At 39.5% G+C, this 21453-nt stretch overlaps 1 protein-coding gene across 2 annotated transcripts in view; it reads left to right on the forward strand.

Moving 5' to 3' along the window:
• BCAT1 (branched chain amino acid transaminase 1) overlaps window positions 1-21453 on the forward strand; it is a 62729-nt gene that overhangs the window by 2286 nt on the left and 38990 nt on the right. For both annotated transcript variants that reach the window (XM_061353619.1, XM_061353620.1), the window contains exon 2: window positions 15238-15309. In XM_061353619.1, the coding sequence (XP_061209603.1) occupies window positions 15238-15309 (72 nt within the window). The remainder of the gene's footprint in view (window positions 1-15237; window positions 15310-21453) is intronic.

A 21453-nucleotide genomic window follows, 5' to 3' on the forward strand; every position in this document is an offset into this window, starting at 1 on the left:
TGCCTCTGGTTTCTTCAGTCCTGCCTTGTTCATCTATTGCACTGATTGTTACTGACAGGCCTAGCACTCCTAGCACTGTGTGATGCACTGGATATTCTGATTTTTTTCCCATGGAAATTGAGTATTAAAATCTGCTGCAAAGTCATAGGTAAAAAGGAAGACTGCAAGATCATTAGGTAGCTTTAACACAGCCTGTAGGCTGTATCCTTGTTTCAGGTTGATAGATGAAAATAATCCAAATGGGATTCACTAGTGATTAATGTATCCCTGGGAGAGCAACGTTAGGAAAGGAGGTAAATCAGCTCATTATTCATGTAAGCACTCAGTTACTCTGAATTTGTTCAGCCGTTTAAAAACAATTTATTTGGTGTGGCTATGCAAACGAATCAAAACAGATATTACTTTCATTGCTTCCTTATGTTACGCTGTTTTCTTAAATGAATAATCTCAGCTGAATGTACAGCGAATGGCAGATTATCAGTAGGTTTGGAAGCAGGACCTTTACTGTTAGACTAAAAAAGTTAAAGGTTCACTGTTAGAATGATGGAGCTAAGTGGTAAGTTCTGTTTGGAAAATTTGCACATGTGAGGACTGATATCTTCACGTCACTACAGTGACATACAATGTACTTCACAGTCCTAGATCAGCTCATCAGAGACTTCCATGAGCTCAAGCTGCTCAGTACTGTTTGTGGCTTTTGATAGTAAATTGTGCCTATCCAACTGCCATGATGGCTGCAATGCAGAGATTAAATGAACAGCCTCCAACTTGAATGTCTGAATTTCAGTGATACTTGGGCATAAATCAAAGTAGTATGTAACCCTAATTTCTTATTTATAGTCACTCACATAGTTGCAGGTTTTCTATCTCCAGTTCTTACACAGGGTGAAGTGAATGGGTTGTCCCATTTACGTTGGAAAGAATTTAATTACTTTATGATTTTAAAAATTAAAGCAGAGATAATATTACCTCATGAAGTAAAACATCTGCTGTAGAAGGGCAATTTAGGAACTATTACAATATGCTATTGCAGATGAAAATCCAGTGTTATGCTTATGGAAAGACCTAATATTGCCCTTTAGTGTGTATATCAAATGATTCAAAAGAGTTAATGTGAACAAAATAGTTGAAAGTATATTTAAAATTATCAAAAAGTTTTATGTGTTTGTCTTTTGTGCATATCGGCCCATAGTTTATTACTGTTTTTACAAACTAATGTCATAATACCCTTCAACAGAGTTACTCATTTACTTTCTTCCCTTGAGGTCTGCAGTTTCCTCCAAGTTTTATTTTGGAGTATATCTGATGCATTAATGAAGTGAAACATATGACTTCTCAGTAGGTACATAGCTATTGCTAATTCAGTTTGCTTACAAGAGCATTTCACATAATACTTGATAAAAGCAGTCTTAGTAAGCACAGAAAACATTGTTTTTTCCTGGTGTATGAATTGGGTTTAATTCCAAAAGGTTCTGATTGTACGAATTTCCCCCAGAATTCAGAGAGATCAGTGCTGAAGAAATCATGTTCGCTTGCTAAATTATATTTGGACTCTTGTCTGAGGAGTCATCACTTCTGTAATAAATGCTTGAGATTGCATTATCCTTACTGAGAATGACCTTTTTTTAAACTTAATGCTGGGAGGCTCAGGGAACTGGGTTTGTTCAGTCTAGAGAAGAGGAGGCTTTTGGGGTGACGTAACAGCAGCCTTCCTAAAGGAATCTGAGGAAAGTCAATGAGATGGGACTCGGCTCAGCAGTCATGTACAGTAGGAAGACAGGAGACAGTGCCCTAAATTGAATCCAGAAAGGTTCAGACTTGTATATAGGAAAAATTGTCCCCACAAGGACAGTCAGGGAAATGGAATGTGTTGCCAAGAGAGGCTGTGCTGTCTCCATCTTGGAAGCTCTCAAAACCCAACTGGATAAAGCCTTGAGAAACCTTGTCTGAGCTCAGAGCTGACCCTGTTTTGAGCAGGAGGTTGAACCTCCTGAGGCTTTGACATAGGATTAGTACATGTTGTCCCAGAGCTATGCTTGCTAGGCTTTTTACAGTATGAAGAGCTCCGTGCAAAGATGCTCTTTAAAGTTACCAGTACAGGCAGATTTCTTTGCAGAAGGTAATTTCTTTAACAGGTCAGTATAGTAGTAGTATTTTTTTTTTCTCTAGTGTCCTGAGAAGCTCTTAAGTACTTAACAGAAGAGGTTGAACGGTAATGGTGCAAGTTTCTTCACAAGAATGATACTTTACTTGGACATTTTTGAGTTTTTTTTTTTTGTTGGTTTTTTTTTTTTTTTTTGGGTTTTTTTTTTTTTTTTTGGCAGGGGGATTGTGGAGTCTGAAGAAAGGATTGTTTGCCTTGGTTCTTTACTTACCTCACTAGGCTCCATGGTAATGTTTATCAGAATTCCATCAGTGTGCCTATCACTGAGTCAGGAGAGAGGACTGTACCTCCTTTCTATGCTCTCAGCACCTTTTAAGTACTGTACTTTCTTTCACTATCAGCATCAGAGACCTAAGCTAGTGCTACTTCTCATCATCAGAATACATCCTGGCTTTGCTGGACTTCCTTTTTTTTTCTTTCTGTTCTTAGCAAGTATTTGAAGAATAATTCTTTAAACAAGGATTATTGTGTCAGTAGACACTGGCCATGGGAAGGGAAGAGGTATGTGGAAGCTCCTAGTTACATTAGTTACAAAGGGAAGGTTAAGGGGATATGTCAGGGATTCAAACACTTTTTTTCTTAAGGTTGGGTCTTTTGTAATATTGCTGTCTTTTTTAAAAAGAACAGCTGCTTGCTGGTTTTGAAATGGATCTTTTTACTTTTTTTCAATGCAGCTGGCTGCAAGTGAAGTTCAATGCACTGTTAAGAGTTCTTACAACTTTTGAAAAGGTTCTGTCGATAATATTTGACGCTGAATTGTCTAAATCGTGTAATTTCCCCTTAGATATGTGAAAAATAAAACACTGGCAAAACTGTATGAAGCACTGTGGAAAAAGGAGATCTTTTTGATTTTCTGTAATGTGAACTTTAAATGACTGCATCTTAAATATAATATATAAATACACCATACAGAAGTGCACGTCCTAATCTTACAACAAAAGTATTAATTCACAAGGTTTTATACAGCTGCATATTGTCAAACAATTAATTGGATAATCACATAAAGTCCACTTATAATCAGCAGTAGTAATATAATTTCTGTTGATGCATGGAATTTCTTACCCTCTTGTAAAAAATAAAGGAAATTCTTAATCAAAACAACAAGGGGAGGAGAACCTGATAGCAAATTTTAACACTTGCAGTATCCTCAACATATGCAGAGGTTAAGGTTTTGATCCTGGATGAATAAAAGCATAAGTTACTTTTTTAGTAGGGTCTATAGTTTTAAAACATTCAGAAGTAGCATGCTAATTTTAAAGAATAAGCCATCAAGATTTATTAAGATCATCAAAGTATCAAGGCCACAGTCAGTGCTACTGTTAAGGGTCAAACACCTGTGAATCCTGCCCTATGCTGTGGCAGTGCCTACTTACAGACTGAAAACCCCACTTTCTTATTGCTAGAACTTGTTGCCTGAAGTATACTGGGTGAAAACTGTAAAAAAAGAGTTGTGTACCAGTATGAAAGTGTCATGTGAGCTGAGTTTATTCCTTACACAACATAGAATAGCAGCTGTAGCTTAGGGTATTACAGCATATGGTTACTACACAGCCACAATTTTTACCACATCTGTACAGCTGCATATATACATTTATGCACACAGAAAACAAGAATCATATTGTATCCATGTTCTCGTGTATTTGGGGCATTTATCCATTATCAGTATGACTTTTGTTTTGTAAGTAAGAATGGTGGTTAGATATGTTGTATCCTATTTACATGTGCATGGGAACTAAATTGCAAACTCTACCTTAAACCTGAGTTTAAACTTAAACTCTCTTTAGAAAAATAAGTGCAGTTTGGGAGCTGAATGAAACAGTTTCCCATGCCTGGAAGTGTTTTGTTTCTGTAGCCATAAAGGGAGTCCATTGGATCGTTTGGCTGTATTAGGTTCAGTTCAGTTTTTCTTCTTTCTTTATCCTTCTGACCTAGTTGTGCCTTTTTCTAAATCTGATCCTGTGCTGTAACCCGGTCCATGGCCCAGGTTTCAGTTCTGTAGTCTTTTTTTTTTTTTTTTTTTTTATATATATATTGACAAATGTCTCTGCAATTAGAATAGCTTCATCTTGAAATATTATCCTTTCATTACCTTTTCAGAGATGATTTTTGGCATTTACAGGTTGATTCTCTTGATATGTGGAGGCAGAAGTTCAGTAACATTCCTTTCTGGTTCTCCACAGAGCTGAAAACGCTCATTTACATTTTTATTTTTTTTCCTTTTGAATCATCTTTTATGTTGTTTTTGTTGTAGCCAACAACGTTTTAATCATGTCAGTCAGGCAAAATATTTATTGTGACATACATATGAAATTAATGTTCTGTCCTGCCATTTCCAGGTGAACTGGATTGCAACAGTGGACAAATTCTAATTTGTCCATCCAATTCTAAACTGTTTTAAGATGTTTAAGTTTAGCTTCATAATTTCAGAAGAGACAGATATATTCTAGTCAAGAGCATTGATATTCATGTGGGTTGAAGCTGGGCAAAACCCTTGATTCCTGGGATATTACAAGTAGCTAATTTATTAATTTGGATTTATTGAGCTGATCAGGGATGGTTGGTCATTGATACAGATTTTGAGCTGTAAGAGGACAAGCCTACATTACGTGTTATAGGCCTGTTTATTATCTTCATTACTAGTGCTATTTCTTAGTATTTCAAAGTTATCATTTTTCTAATAGAGACTGTATCACTCTTATGATGGCCTTTTACTATGCTATCATTTTAGCAAAGGGCCTCTGTTTGCTTTGTGTGCTTAATGCTGACACCTCTACAAATACCTCATCTGTGAGCATACTTTTCCAAGGCCACTTTTAATGTGCTGAGTGCTATTTTGCTCTTAAATTCCCTGGGCAGAATCCAGTTTGCTCTGGGCACTGTCAGCAATGATTGGGGATTCCAAATGAAGGGCTTGCTCACAGGATGTTTAGAAAAGACACACAGGGTAACTTTAATGCAACTCCAAAATTTTGAGTGTTCTGATGTGTGATTTTTCCTTGTCATTGAGCTGTTACACAGTTGAATATATACCAAGTAGGTGGAGTATCTGCTTTGTCACTGGTTTAAAATATTTTACCACTTTTGAGCAGACATCATCAAGAAGCTTCTTGTGGGTGCGATCTTGGAGTTCTTTTACGTCCAAGGGAGTAATGTGTGACTCTGTATAGTGACAGTGTAGTTGTGCTCTGCTTTTCTTGGCTTGTTACTAAGCTTCCATGGGATTATTTACATTTGCCTGGTGTGGTGGATTATGTTTACTACTTTTCACTGCACCCACTGAAGCTCCTAAAGACTGCAGAACAAGAGAAGTTCCTAGCATATTCGAGATGGACATCATAGGATCATAGAATAGTTAGGGTTGGAAAGGACCTTAAGATCACCAAGTTCCAACACCCTTGCCATGGGCAGGGACACCTCGCTCTAAACCATATCACCCAAGGCCTCGTCCAACCTGGCCTTGAGTACTGCTAGGGATGGAGCATTCGCAACCTCCCCGGGCAACCCATTACAGTGCCTTACCACCCTAACAGGAAAGAATTTCCTCCTTGTGTCCAATCTAAACTTCCCCGTTTAAGTTTTAACCCATTACCCCTTGTCTTATCATTACAGTCCCTAACGAAGAGTCCCTCCGCAGCATCCCTATAGGCTCCCTTCAGATACTGCAAATATATTTCCACTCTGCAGTTTGTTAATTTGAACAAACCCACAGATGCCATTGTAGGCTCTGTCTTCAAACAGGTTCCAAGGATTTTCTCTGTGGGTTTGCTTGTTCCTAGTGCCTTTTACATCAAGGGGAAAGCTCCAACTTCCTCTCTTTGTTGAATTGTGTCCAGTTAAATCAAATTAAGGCAGTGTTTGAACATAACAGCAAAGGACACATCACAAGGATACAACCCAGGCTTTGGTAAAATCCAGGAAAAAATCTCCCATTACTTCAAACTAATCATGCCAGCCTTAAAACCCACTGGAGCTAGTATAGGCAGGACTTCTGCAACCATCACCTGTGTGCTGTTATGCAAGAAGCTTCCATAGGGCATAGCTGTGAGTAGAGTGCACAGCCAAAATCACATCAATCATTTACAGTTGTTCTTCCTTAAAAGACCTGTAATGGAGATGATGGGCATGTCTGTATAAGGAAGAGGAACTATAGATTTACTAACTCAAGAGTCATGCACGCTCTATTCTGGCACCTGTCCACCTCCAGGCAATTCTGTGAAGCGACTGCCAATCAGTGTTCTATGTATACCAATCAGAGGTATGCCAGTGGGAAAATCTATGTCTACATTTCCTGTCTGTAGAGGAAATGGATACTTGTACCTTCCTTCAGTTAGGTGTTGTGACTGTAGAGGCAGTAGTTTAAGGCTTCCAGGTATTACAATTAGAAGATTCATTTAAAGCTTATAAATAATGAAGGTCTCCATTCTTCATCTGAAACAAAGAGTAAGATAAATGCAAGCATCGTGCAGATCAGCTCTCCGTTAGAATTAAGGAGAAAGTACAGTCTTTGCTACACATCTAGATGGTTTGCAGCACCCATTTAGAGAGCGCTACTAGATCACTCAATCTGCTGTAAGCCATGAAACTTCGTGACTGTGTCCTTCTACAGCACTGTGGCCAAATGTCAAGGCAGAACACATATTTAGGTGCATACAGTTCTCCCTGTGAGCAAAAACACGGGACTATGCTCAACATGGTAGAGAAGCATGTTTATAAAGAGTACTCTAGCTAGGCAGAGTGTACCTGAAGAGCTGAACCCCTTGAGATCCCCAGGTTAGATAGCTGCTGCCATGCTTTATCAGCTTCATCTGTTGGACGCTAAACAGCTAAACAAACCTTTTGGGAAGCAGGGAACAGGCAGTAACTGCAGTAACAGCCTAACACAAAACAGAAAGTCATACTTCTTATGCTTTTGTACCAGTGGCATTTGATACCCAGTGGAGAATTAAATAAGCTATGCAAAGTTATCAAGGGTAGATGTGATATGAAGCCAGCATATGTCTGCCCTTTACAGACCAGCAACCACAGTTGCGTAATGTTTCATTGTACTTGGTGTTATTTGAGAGCCAGTTGTGTAAGTTACTGATTTATTATTTATAGTGGGACTGTATACAGGACTTGTGGTGAAAAAAGTAACTCCTTTATCCTCCAAAAGCTGCTTTTTTTTTTTTTTTCTTCTACCACAGCTTTTGTTTTCAGTGTGTGATTCATCATTGCTCAGCATCTTATGTAAACCTTTATTCTAGTGCAAAATGGACTTAAATGGGACACGGTCTGAGCACTCTGAGAATAGCTACAAATGACCCCTTATACAGGCCAGTGATTCAGACCTAACCCCGTGTTTCTTCTGGTTCCACTGTAGTTATGAGGAAGGTTGTAAACAGCAGTATGTCTCTAAATAAAGGTTCTTGTCTGCTAGCTCTTTTCTTTAAGCATGTCAGTTCTCATTTTGGAACCCATCACTGTCTCTGCTGTAGTTTGTTTTGTTTTGTTTTTTTTTCCCTTTTAGTTTCTCCTAGGAGTCTACAATGACTTATTTGCAAACTGCAGAAGCTTTGGTCTCCTGCACTAAACTGTATGCTTCCCCTTCTAAGCCCTCAGCAACTTTTCAGACAATGATTTTTTGTTTCTGCTGTGTACTCATTTGTGTTATTTACGTTATCATTTGGTAACTGCATCAAGACAGTTGCCTTGATCATCAGCTGCAGGATCTGTGTGTAGTTTCTACCATCAGGGAATTTTACAAATAAATTGTAAGTTATATTTTATTCATCTTTAAATCAGATCTGTACTTTATCTGTACAGTTGTCTCAGAAGAAAAAACAACATATAGCCAGGATAACTGAATCCCTGAGCAAATTAGCAAAATATCTTTTATAGTGCTGGTGTATCTTTGCTGGTGTAACAGTGCAGTTAACCAAAGTTATGGGATACGTGTTTAATTTTACTATGAAATCTTAAATTGCTAATTTAATACCCAATGTTATGGAATACATGAGCAAAGAGAAATGTTAGAGAAAATGTAATGAACACAGGTTTCCTTGTGGTTAACGGCAGAGCCCTTTTACAGTGTAGGGGAAAGTATGTATTAGCATTTATTCCCTTTCTTGTTGCCAGTTTGATGTAAAAAATGTCATACCAAGAACTAGGCCTAAACAATAAAACCAGGCAACTTTCAGGGTTTTCATTTATCTTGTTTGAGCAATAACTATATCACATAGCCATGAGACACTGTCTAGTTAGAAAACAGGCAGATGAATTTATAGGTCAACTAGATCCAGCTGGTTATTTTAACATGTTTTTCTTTCTGCAATTCTAGCAAACAATGCACTTGTTAAAAACCTAATTAATGCTAGAGCAGACAAACAAACCAACAAAAGAGGTACTTAGAGGCACTGTTCATAGGAGTGAGAGATGGAAGAGCTCCATTAGGTCATCTGCCTGCTCTCCAAATAGTTCAAGGCTGTTTTCCTCTATCAGAAGGGAAGAGTCCCTAATAAAGATAAAGGAAATGGCATGGGGGAGTGACAGAGCCACAGGAGGGTCATAGGAAGGAAAAGAAACAAGAACAGTGTGAGCAGTGGGCTTAGAAATCAAGGTTAAAGTACATTGCATTTGGAGGTCATTTGTGAAGAGGATTTCTTTTACAGTACTTGCCTATTTCTGTAAGAAAATAGGAAGGAGGATTTTATGACTGTGCTGTAAATGTATTAAGACAGATTCAGCTACTGAATAAAGGGACACCACACAGAGATGTACAGCTGCTTTATGTCTCTTTATCCTGATGAGGCTACTGGCAGGTTTTCAACATCCTTCAGTTTGTAAGGATCACGCTTTAGACTCCGTGTACAAGTGTAATTCACAGCTCATCTTGTAAATTCTCTGGAACAATTTTAACCTGAAGCTGAATAGATCCCATGTCAGGTTCTTCTTAGAGTTAGTTAAAATAAATTTTCTGTTGAAAATAATCTATTTTCTGTTGCTGCTGAACTCTTTCATTTAGTGTCTTGATAATCAAGTTTGTCAAGCACATGTTCTTTTTGGATTTCAGTAGTTATCCTTCACCTTGCCTAGCCTTGCTACCTTGCAGGTGAACTGATAAAAGCTTTCTTCTACAACACGTTAGGCATTACTGAACTCATTCAAATACTAATTTAAGCATGAGTCCAAGAGTTTGCATTGTTTCCTAGAGAGGTTTCTCCCATGAGTACTGGCTGTAGTGACTTCACTTTGGCAGCATTGTCCTGCGTTTATTTGATCTTGTGAAACCAATTTGGTCTGCTTTCAGACTTGTGATATATCTATAAATATTGCTGAATGTGAATCTTGGATGAACTAGCTGAATAATTCCATTTCTTTTTGTTCTGTGTTTTAAGGTTTTTCTAACCAGTAAGTTGTGCTCACGTGCTCTGAATCGTCTTTCATGTAAACATGATAAAAACAGTGATGCTTTTTTAAGAGGAGTGTATTTCAGTTTTATGAGAACTACTTAAATTGCTTTAAATTAAACCAAATGAGCTACTCAGGCCAGAAGATTAATGCCTGCATAATCTTTCAGACTAGCTTAATGATAATCTATTCAAATGTAACCTTACTTTGTTCAGTGTGGGTATCTTAGATGAATAAACTCTTGCTTGTTCTAAGCCCTGAAGCTTTTGCTCTGATGCAAAATTATCATTAAATAATGCGGAAGCTTTCTTTTTCTGCTATGATGGTTGCTTTATTTCTTTTCTTTGTGTATTGTTGTTACACTGCCTGACTGTTTAACCACGGTTAGTGCCAGCTCAAGGTTGAACAAGCAGCCACAGAAATGTGATAACACCCAGCTGACAAGGCATTAGGGCATATATATATTAGGAAGTGCAGAAATCAACACAAATGAGAACTCTTCATGAGAATTCTTGGTGAACTAAGTAAAAAGCAAAGCATTGAAACAGCACATGCCAAATCGTACCTTTTTTCTTTTTTTTTTTTTTTTTAATCTTGGGTTTTGGTTGTTTGATCCCTGCCCACCCCCACCCCCTCCCCCCCCAACCCCCCCTTGTGCTGATCCATGTGTACATTGAGGTGTATCATTGGAGCTGCTCTGGAATTTGTGTTGCACAAGTTCTTTGAAACCATTATTGAAGACTGTCAAGCCAATACATGGAGAGTGCTCCAGCCTAGCAAAAATACCTCAAAGATCTCTGGCTTGCTAAGTGGCTAGAAATACATTTTAAAAGTCAGTCAAGCTCATGTAGTTTAGGGAGTTTAGGGAGGAGATGAACCCATTTTTGTGGCAGATGGTCCTTTTAGCTGAAGGATGAATGATCTGCATAAAAGAGGTAGATTGTTTTGAAGAAGCTGTGAGATGCAGGAGGATACCCTAAACTATACACAAGGTCTCACACCTGTAGCAGAATAGCAGAGAAGGTCTGACAAAGGCATCAAAGAAAACCAAGAGATATTGATTGGAGCATCTTGATGCTAAAAGATGTTGAAAATTCATGTCTAATGCAGTTTGAAGACCGAACACGAGCTGAATGTTCAGATTTGGGAAAGCTCTAGTGGAAGTGCAGGTGACAACGTATAAAAGTGCTAGTAAGTGTTACACACTCAGTGGTCCACCACATGCTGGGAGACTATCCTGCTAAGGATACATCCTCTTTGTATAAGTTAGATTGGAAGTAAGTACTAATATAAGGGAGCATTGTTATCCAACTGTGATTCCTTTTGTAAAGCTAAAGGATATGCAGTGGTTATTATAGCATTGAAATCTTTTATAGAAATAAAGGCAGAATTACTTATCACCAGGTCTTCATATTAATAGTGTTTCTTAGTGATACAATGGCACATTAACGAGGTTTTAAAACAAACTTTAATCTAGTGTAATACTCTATACTCTTTTCTCATACAGGCCTTACAGTAACGAAAAAAAAAATGTGTAATTTCAATATCGTTGAAGGAAGAAATGTGAAATACTGTCTTCTTGCCAGTTCAGATAAAGTAGTTACATATAGGAGAGGATCTGGTTCAAAACCATCTTAAGAACCTGAACACACAGAAGGCCATGGGACCTGATGAAATCCGTCCGTGGGTCCTGAAGCAGCTGGCAAATGAAGTTGCTAAGCCACTGTCCATCATATTTGAAAAATCGTGGCAGTCAGGTGAAGTTCCCAAAGACTGGAAAAAGGGAAATATAGCCCCCATTTTCAAGAAGGGGGAAAATGGATGACCGGGGAATTACAGACCAGTCAGTCTCACCTCTGTGCCTGGCAAAATCTTGGAGGAGATTCTCCTGGAAGGCATGCTAAGGCATATGAAAACCAATGAGGTGCTTGATGACAGCCAGTATGGGTTCACTAAGGGAAAATCCTGCTTGAACAATTTGGTGGCCTTCTATGATGGGGCTACAGAAGTGATGGACAGGGGTAGAGCAGTTGATGTCATCTACCTGGACTTATGCAAAGCATTTGACACTGTCCCACATGATATCCTTGTCTCTAAATTGGAGAGACATCAATTTGATGGACAGACCACTCGGTGGATAAAGAACTGGCTGGATGGCCGCACGCAAAGAGTTGTGACCAGTGGTTCAATGTCCAGCTGGAGACCAGTAATGAGTGGTGTCCCTCAGGGATCAGTGTTGAGACAGGTCTTGTTCAGCATCTTTATTGGTGACATGCACAGTGGGATTGAGTGCACCCTCAGCAAGTTTGCTGATGACACCAAGCTGTGTGGTTCGGTTGATACGCTGGAGGGAAGGAATGCCATCCAGAGGGACCTTGACTTGCTTGTGAGGTGGGCTGATGCCAACCTCATGACGTTTAACCATGACAAGTGCAAGATCCTACACCTGGGTCAGAGCAATCGCAGGCACAGCTACAGGCTGGGCAGAGAAGAGATTCAGAGCAGCCCTGTGGAGAAGGACTTGGGGGTGCTGGTCGATGAGAACATGAGCATGAGCCGGCCTCAGTGTGAGCTCTCAGCCCACAAAGCTAACCATATCCTGGGCTGCATCAAAAGGAGTGTGACCAGCAGGTCGAAGGAGGTGATCCTGCCCCTTTATTCTGCTCTTGTGAGACCTCACTTGGAGTATTGTGTACAGTTCTGGTGTCCTCAACATCAAAAGGAGATGGATCTGTTGGAACAAGTTCAGAGGAGGGCCATGAGGATGATCAGGGGCCTGGAGCACCTCCTGTGTGAAGACAGGCTGAGAAAGTTGGGGCTGTTCAGCCTGGAGAAGAGAAGGCTGCGTGGAGACCTCATAGCAGCCTTCCAGTGTCTGAAAGGGGCCTGTAGGAATGCTGGGGAGTGACTCTTCATGAGGGACTGTAGTGACAGGACAAGGGGTAACAGGTTAAAACTTCAACAGGAGAAGTTTAGATTGGGTATAAGGAAGAAGTTCTTTCCTGTGAGGGTGGTGAGGCACTGGAATGGGTTGCCCAGGGAAGTTGTGCATGCTCCGTCCCTGACAGTGTTCAAGGTCAGGTTGGACAGAGCCTTGGGTGACATGGTTTAGTGTGAGGTGTCCCTGCCCATGGTAGGGGGTTGTAACTAGGTGATCTTTAGGTCCTTTCCAACTCTAACTATTCTAACATGAAAATGTTGTTAGCTCTGTAACACAGCACTGGGAATACTGCCATGCTTTGTGTAATTGCATAGCAACTGGATACAGACTTGAGTGATTTTGAGGAGACATTGACCCAGTGGCTCAAATGTATCTTCAGGATAACATTGGTGTTTTAACGGATGCTGTTTTAAATCTACCATGCTATTAAACACAAAGGGAAAATTTATGCTTGGCATAGCTCCCTTGGCAGTGTTGGCACTAAACCAGAGAGTAATTTTCCCTATTGCATTTAACAGCATATTTCAGATTTAAAAGCTATGGAGCTATTAAAATTTGCCTCCATCAATTAGAAAGTAATTGTGGTATGCCTTTCGTAGTGCTGAGGGATTAACTCAATTTCATCTCAATGTTGTTAACAAAGGCAGTTAGCTACTTGCTTTAAATATGTGTTAAATGTGCAAAACATAATGACTTCATGGAGAACAGGGTTGGCCCTATGGCATATGCCCAAAAAATTTGCTGTTGACTTCACTGAACTGAGTGGAAACTTTGAAATGAAGAGCAATGCGATGGAGCCCCTAGGGCCTGTTTCTGTAGGTGGTCCACACTTAAAATTCACATACAAGCTGTGTATCCTTTTTTAAAGATCATGAAAGAGAATATTAAACTATATCCAGCTTTGGTCCTCTCTGTGTTGATGCCAACACTTGCTTTAGGGCAACTTCATAAAGAAATGAGAAGTAACTGAAGCATAATGGTTGAGTGTTTGTCAGTATTTTCTGTCACCAGTAATTATTACTAGAAAATCCAACTTTGCATTCTAGATATTAGACAAAAGCCAGCAGTGGAGCTGGAGATGCTTCAGAAATTCTTGCTCCACAGCTGGCAGTTACCATCCTACTAGCTGGTAACCAGCATGCTCTCATTGTAATTCAGTGCACTTCGAAGATAAATTAGTTGGTTTAATTCATCTGCAGAATACTAAATATAAAAACTGGTGGTGTCATTAAGGCCTTCCAGCGTTTTACCACTGCATTTGGAAGTATTTGAAGAATTATAGGGAAAGCAAGGAACTATTATACAGGACGTAGTCCCCTTTCAGTTGATAGGAAGGGGCCTGTAGCTGTGATTACATCTTGCTGTAGAGCGCTAGGAAAAGAGAGGAACAAAAGGGTTAAAGCTGATGGTGAGAAAAGGCAGGAGGGATGTTATGGCCACCCTGGGGCGTTAGGGGGGGAGGGGAGAGGAAGTGAAATCTGCTGTGGCTGGGAGTTTGCTATTTCTTTTGTTGGTAGCAAGACTGCTATCGCTTACAGACCCACTGAGAACCTGCTTCATTTATTTACACACACACACCCCCCCCCCCCCCCTTACCTGGCTACCATATCCCCAAGATCTGCAAAAAGGGAAAAAATAATCATGTTATTTGCCTTGTGTGCGTCATGCTTCACAGCCTGTGAGCCTGTGTCCCCAGTCCTGGCCCCACAGTTTGGTGGCTGCTGCTGTACTGTGATGTCTCTCTGGCACTGCCGTCTACCCTACGCACATCCCTCTTTGTAGGGTGAGAGCTGCCCCCTGGTTAAGAGCTTGGGGTGAGATCTCACAGGCTAACCATGAAAGATTTCCTGTGCACCTCCTCCCTTCAGAGAATTATATCCTTAACCTCGGACTTTCCCAGCTGGGCTGGGACTATCCCACCCAAAATGCAGCAAGGCTCAGGGGTGGCAGTGTGAGAGGAAGCCACCAAGTAGTAAACGGCCAGTGCAGGCTCTTACTAGGGCTTTTCCCTTGTAGGGTTAAAAACCTGACAGCACTGGCAACTTGTCTAGTGCGGGAGGGTCCTCAAAGATGCTAGCCTAATGCTATGGGAACTGGGGATCTTGCTTTTAAGTAGATGGCTTGCTCCTGTCTGTGTTATCCCTCTGTTGCTGAACAGAAGGATGCCTAGAACAGTCACTCCTTCTCTTTTAGTTCCTTTCAAGCGTGATCAGTGGCAGAAGCCTTGGATTCAACATACTGGATAATAAATATTCTGATAATGTATTTATATAGGTGGGTATTCTTTGTCTTCATTTAATGAAGGATGTAACAGAACCATTTTTTTCCCTTCCATTCTGCCTAGTCAGGCTCCTCTGAGAAAAGGTGAAAGCAAATCTATTACATGAATGATTTTGTAGAGAAGATGACATCTGGTTGAACTGTGTAAAACCAGTTTATTTTTCAGCTTTGAATGAAAAACTTGTGATGCTGTGCATACTGTTCTGCACTTCAGAGCAATTATCTAGACATTGTCTCTTCTTATAAACCCCCGAAATACAGTTACAAAATAATGCAACTGACGTAAAAGGTGAAAAGTTGTGCTAAGAAGCTTCCAGAAAGTTCTTAATGTATGTATATATATACTGATGATAAAGGTTGAGTGATCATCCAATACAATCTGTCCCTAGGTAGAATTAACTGAATGGGTATCAACTTTTCTGCAGTGTGAATTGAATTTGATTTCCACTGGTTTTGTTTCTCCCAGGGCTGCCAGAATGAGTGCACAGCTGGAGGATGCTCGGGAGAAACAGGAAAGCATATGGCTGACTCTTTCAAGGTATGTTGTTTGTTAAAAGATGAGTGTCTGAAGCATTTCAGTAGATGGTGCCAGTCAGTACACATAGAATCATAGAATAGTTAGGGTTGGAAAGGACTTTAAGATCATCTAGTTCCAACCCCCCTACCATGGGCAGGGACACCTCACACTAAACTGTGCCCCCCAAGGCTTCGTCCTACCTAGCCTTGAATGCTGCGAGGGACAGAGCATTCACAACCTCCCTGGGCAACCCATTCCAGTGCCTCACCACCCTAACAGGAAAGAATTTCTTCCTTATATCCAATCTAAAGTTCCCCTGTTTAAGTTTTAACCTGTTACCCCTTGTTCACACATAACATGGTAGTGATTGTTGTGCAGGCATTCATAGCTACTGACATGCTTGAATGTCATAATTCTGTAAATAACTCTGTAAATAGCTGAAAATATTTTCAATGTAGAAATTAAGAGTGTTACAAAAAGAGCTTTGTTATAGTTTCAGGTAGTACTTAAAAGGTTAGTAGTCATAAAAGGAAAAATAAAATGGTATAGGTTATTTTACTTCTGTTACCGGCTTCAAAAGTAATAGAAATGAAGATTGATTCCTCCATTAACTGTTTTTCCCAAACAAAGGCTATGTTGCACTATTATTTCTTAAATTTTCGCATTAGGAATGGTGTCCAAAAGTATGTTTTTCCATCTGGTCTCAAAAGTTGCAGAGCTAAGGATCTCAGAAGGACTCCAAAGCACACCACGACCCTGGCACATGATCAGCACTCAACAAGCAAACAGGGCTATGATAATAAGCAATGCTGAGCAGCTGCCAGGAACTCACATGAAACTGAACCCATCATTTTTTTTATTTTTATCTTATGCTTAGAACTGAGCTCAGGATGTAACTCTTTTTCTCTGCCTCCTTCCTGAATGCAGTGCTAATAATTGTGAGTTCCACTTGAAGCCTATATGGACACAGATGTCAATGTTTAATTTTCTGTTGTAAATGTAAAGCTCATTACTACGTGCTCCTTTTAATTCTGCTTCCTGTCCTCATTCCCTTTTTTTTTGCCTGCCTCTCTTTTATAATTCTTTTACCATTATTCTTTATGTCACACATAGAATCATAGAATAGTTAGGGTTGGAAAGGACCTTAAGATCATCAAGTTCCAACCCCCCTGCCACATCTGCCTACTTCTTTCTCTTTCCCGTCGCTTTCCTTGCTTTACAGTCATGAAAAGCCTCATCTACATTTTGCAATGTTTAAAAATAGTACCCAGAAAAAGGTGACTTCACTTGTGCTTTTTCAGCAGTTCCTTTCCTGTTATTGCTGACTATTGTCAGCAGTACATGAGATGACATTATAAAGATATTTTTTGTAACTGTCATGTTCTTCCTGATGTTTTTGGGCAGTGTCACTGCTGTGAAGTCCCCTGAATTATGCTTAAGTAGTTATTCCATTTTAGTTGACAGCCTTTAACCAGATATGGAAAATAAATGTGCAGAAAATGTGTTGGACTCCTTGATAAGATCTATTTTGATCCTGGTCTTACTGAAAACAGCAAAGAATTTTATCATGTATCAACATGTCACTTAATTCCTTTTCCCCCATTCTCAGCCCTTCCCAGTTTTTCTCTTCCTCATTTTTTTGCATTGTGAGTCTCTGGCAATTCTGCCCAAGAAGGAAGATTTAGGATGATTGTTCAGCCAGAACTTATTTGGAAAATGTTGACAAAACCAGGCATACAATCAGTTTTGAAACCCTGAGAATTCACAAGTATGGAGTGTAGGGTTGTTTTATGACCTCACCTTTAATAAATAGGCAAGGTAGAGCTCAGTAGATTCATTCAGTAGAGTGTGCTAGTGTACTAGATCAAAAATTGCTTTACAGAGAGAACACTCTTGTGTAACCACAATGCACTGTTTCCTTCCACTCGTTGAGATAGTCCAGAAGGAAGATAGATACAGGGTCAACAGGCTCTAACAGTGTTTGGTTTGTAGGTGAACTGGGCATAAACTGAAGGAGACTGAAGGCATATTTCATTACACCAGCAGTCAAGCAGGTTCTCCAAATATTAAGTGGCACAAAGTTGGATTTAATCCAGTTTCCTTTCCATTGATACTTGTATGTCAGCCAGAATGGCAAATCATTGTAGTGGAGAGGCCATGTGAGGGGTAAAACACATTAACAGGTGGGACAGATGGTCATAAAGGGAATAATACTAGAAAAAAAAACAGCTGGCTCAGGCTGAAATCTGATTTGTGAGTCTATTGCTGCCTTATGGCTCTGTTTCTGAAGATTAGCTGCAGTCACCAGAAAGGGGTTCTTTTTTTTTTTTTTTTTCCCTAGAAAATATTGTGCTGGTTTTGTGTGTATTAAAGTTTATGATGGGGATAGAGGTACTGATTGAATGATATGAATTATTTGCAGTCTCTTTATCTTCATTGTCGAATTAAAAAGAAAATCATTCTGAATGAAGGAAAAATAACACCAGACAATGGCGAATAAAATGGCCTGGCTTCATTCTAGGGAACTTCACAAACGTATCTGTGGAAGGCAGTTACAGTTACAATTTAAGAAACTATAGCTAATAATATTTCAAAGCATCAAGCTGACCCATGGGGCTGACTGTGCTGAAGAAAACTGTGATTTTGTGCCAGTAACCCAAGTAATCCAAGATTGTGGGAATGTAGGAAAAAGGGTATGGTTTTGGTTTATGCTTACATAAAACATATTGTTTGCAGGGGATGGTGTCCAACATTTGAATGCCAGACTAGCTCTCTGAAGACATTTCTTTTTGGAATGCAGTGCTGTGCTTTTTAGGTGGGGTGTGCTCCTTTGAATTTTACTGCAATTTCTGCTTGAGTTGGAAAGGTAAACTTAAAAGTCCCTGTATGCTGGGAGGGAAGGAATAAATGCTACTTTGACGTTTCTCTGCTGGCTGCTCATTGTTTTCAGTTCTCATGGGCTTCTCTTAAGTCAGTAGCTAAGAAATGGCATGTTTAACTGCTACTGAACTACCTTAACTGGGCAGTTAAAAATCTCATCCTGACAGGTCTGTGATTTACAAGATGCTTAAGGTATGGCATGTAGAGTTGACATATGACCAGTGATCTTGCAACAGATAAGAAACATGGAAGGAAATAGTGATTATGCTAATTTCCTGTATTGTAGAAAATGTCAAATATCTAGGATTTATCTACCCAGCTCCTTCCACTAGATTGAAATTTTCCTCTCTCGTAACTGTTGTATAGACACATTTATTTATTTATTTATTTTAAAAAACTGGCTGTGGTTTGTGACCCTAACCTAAGAAGCTGCAGCAGGGGAGGTTTAGATGGATATATAGGAAATAATTTCTTCACTGAAAGGGTAGTCAGACAATGAAACAGTCTCCCCAGGAAAGTGGTGGGATCAGTGTTCCTCAAAGAGTTCAAAAAAAACCATGTAGTTTAGGCCCTTAGTGATATAGTTTAGTGGAGGACTTGGCAGTCCTGGGGTAATGGTTGGACTTGATGATCTTAAAGGTCTTTTTCAACCTAGTTGGTTGCTTGTTCTCAGCATTGGATCTCTAGGAAGGGAGTATGAAACCAGTAATGGGAAGTGGAGTCATCCTCTGTACCACTGAATGTATTATGGAATGTTGAAGCAAGAAATGCACATATCTGGTTTTGCTCTTATACATGTTTCTTTGCATTCAGTAATACCATGAAATAGCACACAGTTATGTCTTAAGCACTAAATTTTTATGATTAGCATTCTTATTGTACTGACAAGATTGAATGTTGTTTGGATGTATTTTAGCTCTGACATTGAATGCATAATGCTTGGTCTTAAGCAACTAAAGGCATCTCTGCCTTTCTTGCCCTCATGTTATTAGTCCGTATTCAGAAGGATGATTTTAGTTACATAACTTTTTGTCATGGAATACATTTTCTCTTTGAGAGACTGGGACACTTTAAGAAGGTGTTTATATTTCTCTGTGTTTTAATGACCTGAAGCTATGCAAAATTAGTTGGGTATCTTAAAGGTGCAAAATTAAGTTCTTTTGGTTTTTTTTGTTTGACTTTTTTTTTTCTTTTAATGGCCTGTTTAGTGTACCAAATAGTGCAAACCATATACATATACCCAGAATAAAGTAGCTGTAGCTTACAAGTCTGTTTGGATTGACTTGTTAATATGAAGACTCATGGTAGTAGAATGAAAAATGTTTAAGTGGAGCTTCTGTATCTCAGTGTCTCCTCATTCTACTCTAAATAACTGAGTGCTCCTGCATAGTCTTCTGCAGGCAGACCCAGCCTGCCCAGGCTCTGAGCCAGTGGGATATGAGCCCATGGCATACTGGAAAGCTATACAGGCAGTTTAGTGCAGTGCTGTGCTCAAACTAATAATCCCTGTTGAGATTTTGGACTTGCTAGACTGAAAACAGTGCTATGCTAGTATGTTTGTATGGCTTCCAGTTCAAACTTGGCTCACATCTAGCTGTGTGAGATGCTGGATATAGTCAATTTTTTGTAATGATGTATGTTTCAGTATTTTGTTTCTTTCATTGCTGTAACATTTTAGAGCCCAAGCACCGAACTAACTCAGACTCTAAATTAGAATGTAAAGATTACTTCCACACTATAGGTATAACCTACCAATAAACAACCAGTTTTCCCACTGAATCAAAAACTGCTGTGTATTTTACCGCTTATTCACCTTATTTCCACTGCAGGCATTTGTGGTTCAAACTGAGAGATTACCAGTGGAAGTTTTATAGACATTGATCTTGTCCTTGGGGGTCTGTTCACACAAATGTAATTGTTCCTTGTTGTAGGACCTTTAGTTGTGTATTTTAAAACATGCAGCCGTTGCATGAAATGACTGTGAAGTTGGTTGGCTCTATGCAAAGCATATTGTGCTGATTCTAGCACTCTGCCTCGTTTCATGCTCTTGACAAAGAATGCAATTGCATTAAAGAGCAGTAGCTCCCCTAAATGTTTCTATATCGGAAAGCTGCTTTTATATAAACTGTCTTGAAGCAATAAAAGATGACCAGTTGTATATCTGTCTACGTGTGTGTGTGTGTGTGTGTGTGTATACAACTTTATATAATAAAGCATCTCCAAGTATTTTGTGTCTTAGAACCATAGGCAATCTAGTCCATCCTTCTACTGAAAGTGTGACTTTAATCAGCGCCAGACCAGGTCATCTGTGGCTCTGTCTGTTGAATATAGTGCTGCGCTATTCTCTTTAAGAAAATGGTTTTGTTCTGATGTCCAGTCTGAACCTCCTAAGCTAAAACTATGTCAGTTACCATTTGGTAGGTCCTTTCCATATCATTTCCATAGAATTACATAGCTGTAGCCACTGTAAGATCAGGATGCCAAGGCCAATCCTCTGTTGTCATAACAGTATATAGCATTTGCAAGCAGAGCACTGCTTTACAAACGGTCAGTCTGATTTTCATCGTGATTTCAGCTGAATTTATTTGTGTTAGCTTTTCGTCAGTGACAATAAAATGATTTGCTTTTTACATGTGTTGAATAAAAAAAAATTGTAACAGTGTTGTTAAATCACTTGATTATGCCTCCTAGCAGGGCATGCATATGTTGCAGAATTATTACAGGTGATTTACAATCAAATCCATTCTCTCACCTTCACCTGCCAAGAGGGAAACCAGCTACAGCACAGAGTATATTGAGTGCTGGGTGGTTTCTGCGGTATTCTGCATCCACACAGGCATTGCACAAACTCTTTTGAACATTACTGATAACAGCAGGGCAAGACTGACTTACACATCTGTTGCTTTCACTACGGTTATTAGCCCAGAATGGGTCTAGGTCACGGTAGTGTTCAACACACAGTGCACTTGCAACTGATCATCCTGTTTTGATGAAAGAGAGAAGAAATGAAGCCCAATATGTGTAAACGAATGTTTTGGTGATTATTGGTTGCTGGGAGAAAGTGGCTTTTCTGAAGGAGACCATGCAAGTTACATGCACAGGTGGAGAGCATGTTAATGCAGCTTAGTATTGCAGATGGCTCTACTTGGCACATAAATGTTTCTAGATCGAGCTTGTTCTCACAGAGTAGCAGCAGTAGTGTCATTGCTTCAGGACTGTAGTAGCCAAAAAATGCTACTGAGCAATGATAAATTCTTAGTGCTGTGAAAATAATTCACCATGATC

Source organism: Neopsephotus bourkii, unplaced genomic scaffold (genome assembly GCF_033783945.1).
Source record: "Neopsephotus bourkii isolate Nb327-2 ecotype Australia unplaced genomic scaffold, CSIRO-AGI_Nbou_v1 NB_690, whole genome shotgun sequence".
Lineage (NCBI taxonomy): Eukaryota > Metazoa > Chordata > Aves > Psittaciformes > Psittacidae > Neopsephotus > Neopsephotus bourkii.